The 2,500-nt window shown below is 41.5% G+C and overlaps 1 protein-coding gene across 1 annotated transcript in view; it reads left to right on the top strand.

Moving 5' to 3' along the window:
• Positions 1-64: 64 nt before the first annotated feature.
• LOC310820609 (uncharacterized protein) overlaps positions 65-2,500 on the top strand; it is a gene marked incomplete at its 5' end in the record, with an annotated part of 4,207 nt that continues 1,771 nt past the window's right edge. Inside the window, 2 exons of the mRNA XM_083692322.1 lie at positions 65-244; positions 1,350-1,415. Of these exons, the coding sequence (XP_083548448.1) occupies positions 65-244; positions 1,350-1,415 (246 nt within the window). The remainder of the gene's footprint in view (positions 245-1,349; positions 1,416-2,500) is intronic.

Here is a 2,500-nt window from a genome sequence, read left to right as displayed (position 1 = left end):
AGTCAGGTTAAAGCTGAGTGATTCAGTGAGTCAGGTTAAAGCTGAGTGATTCAGTGATTCAGTGATGTTGGGTGGTGTTGTGTGGAAGGTGCTGCTGGTCCTCCTGTCCTGCTGGGGGGGCTGGTGTGGCGGGGCGCGGCGGAGGGGCGGGGCCTGGCGGGGGGACAGGTGTGTGGCAGTGGGCCCGGCCTGTGTGGATCTGAACAAGCTGCACAGTCTGGTGGAGAATGCTGGCAGCGGCATCGTAAGTACAGCTCTCCTGATTATCAATCATTCAATATCATTATCAATATCCTTATCAATATCATTATCATTATTATCAATATCGTTGTCATTAACAATATCAATATCATTATCATTATTATCAATATCATTGTCATTAACAATATCAATACCATTATCAATATCATTATCAGTATCATTATCATTATCAATATCATTATCAATACAGATCTGTATATGCTTTAGCCTGGTCCCAAATCTATTGTATGTTGTAAGTTGTATTTTGTATGTGTTGTATGTTATATGTTGTATGTGTTGTATGTTATATGTTGTATGTGTTGTATGTTATGTATGTTGTATGTGATGTGTGTTGTATGTTGTGTGTTGTATGTTGTATGTGTTGTGTGTTGTATTTGTTGTATTTGTTGTGTATTGTATGTTATATGTTGTATGTTGTATATGTTGTATGTTGTATGTTGTGTGTTGTATGTTGTATGTTGTGTCTTGTATGATGTATGTTGTATGTTGTGTGTTGTGTGATGTATATTGTGTGTTGTATGTTGTGTGTTGTGTGTTGTATGTTGTATGTTGTGTGTTGTATGTTGTATGTTGTGTGTTGTGTGTTGTATGTTGTATGTTGTATGTTGTGTGTTGTGTGATGTATATTGTGTGTTGTGTGTTGTATGTTGTATGTTGTGTGTTGTGTGTTGTATGTTGTATGTTGTATGTTGTGTGTTGTATGTTGTGTGTTGTATGTTGTATGTTGTGTGTTGTGTGTTGTATGTTTTATGTTGTGTGTTGTGTGTTGTATGTTGTATGTTGTGTGTTGTATGTTGTATGTTGTGTGTTGTGTGTTGTATGTTGTGTGTTGTATGTTGTATGTTGTGTGTTGTATGTTGTATGTTGTGTGTTGTATGTTGTATGTTGTGTGTTGTATGTTGTGTGTTGTATGTTGTGTGTTGTATGTTGTGTGTTGTATGTTGTATGTTGTGTGTTGTATGTTGTGTGTTGTATGTTGTATGTTGTATGTTGTGTGTTGTATGTTGTGTGTTGTATGTTGTGTGTTGTATGTTGTATGTTGTGTGTTGTATGTTGTGTGTTGTGTGTTGTTTCCATCTGTTCTCCAGAAAACGTCTGACGATGAGCGGATCCTTCTGCAATGTTCCATCTTCAACAAGATTAGGAGCAGCAAGGTAGGAGGGGGACTCATGTCAGGGTTAGGGTTAGAGTTAGGGCCAGGGTTAGAGTTAGGGCCAGGGTCAGGGTTCGGGTGCTAACACTGTGCTAGGGTTAGGGTTAGGGTTAGCTATGTGCTAACATTGTGCTAGAGTTAGGGTCAGGGTTAGAGTTAGGGTCAGGGTTAGAGTTAGGGTTAGAGTTAGGGTTAGAGTCAGGATTAAGGTTAGGGTTAGAGTTAGGGCCAGGGTTAGAGTTAGGGTTAGAGTCAGGATTAAGGTTAGGGTTAGAGTTAGGTTTAGAGTTAGGGTTAGGGTTAGAGTCAGGATTAAGGTTAGGGTTAGAGTTAGGGTTAGAGTCAGGATTAAGGTTAGGGTTAGAGTTAGGTTAGGGGACTGTTGCCAACACATAAATGTGTTGTTATGCACAGGCACAGGTCAAAGTCACTCAAACTCTATCGTTGATTAGGATTAGGATTAGGGTCACGGTCAAGGTTGTTGTTAAATTCCGGGTTAGGGTTAGGATTAGGGCTGGGTCAGTGTCAAGGCCCGGGCCAGGGCCAGGGTTGTAGTTATGCTTGGGTTAGGGTTAGGGTCAGGGTTAGAATTAGGGTTAGGGTTGGGGTTTGGGTTGAGGTTAGAGTTAGGGTTGAGGTTAGGGTTAAGTTTAGGGTTAGAGTTGGGGTTAGGGTTGAGGTTAGGGTTGAGGTCCGGGTCAAGGTCTGGGTTAAGGGTTAGGGTTAGGTCAAGATCAGCGCCCGGGTCAGGGTCAGAGCCAAGGTGGCCCTTTGTTGGAGACAACACTCAGCTTCAAAAGCCCATGAGGTTGGTATTCATATTATTATAACTGCTGAAAGAAAAGTGCTACAAATCACAGCAACCAGAAAATCATACAAAGAAGAAATGAAAACATGCAGAAATAAACTGCTGTACATTTTATCGTTCATACCTCCTCATAAGCTTTGTGCTGTTGTGTCTAGACCCCAAGAGAGTCTGCCAGTCGTTAGGGTTCGGGTTTTAGGTTCAGGGTTAGCGTTAAGGGTTAAGGGTTAAGGGTTAGGGGTTAGGGTTAAGGGTTGGGGGTTAGGGTTAAGGGTTGGGGG

The sequence above is a fragment of the Argentina silus genome (genome assembly GCF_951799395.1).
Source record: "Argentina silus genome assembly, chromosome: 20".
In the NCBI taxonomy this organism is placed as follows: domain Eukaryota; kingdom Metazoa; phylum Chordata; class Actinopteri; order Argentiniformes; family Argentinidae; genus Argentina; species Argentina silus.
Note: the sequence above shows the minus strand (reverse complement) of the source record. Positions and strands in the feature narration are given on the sequence as shown.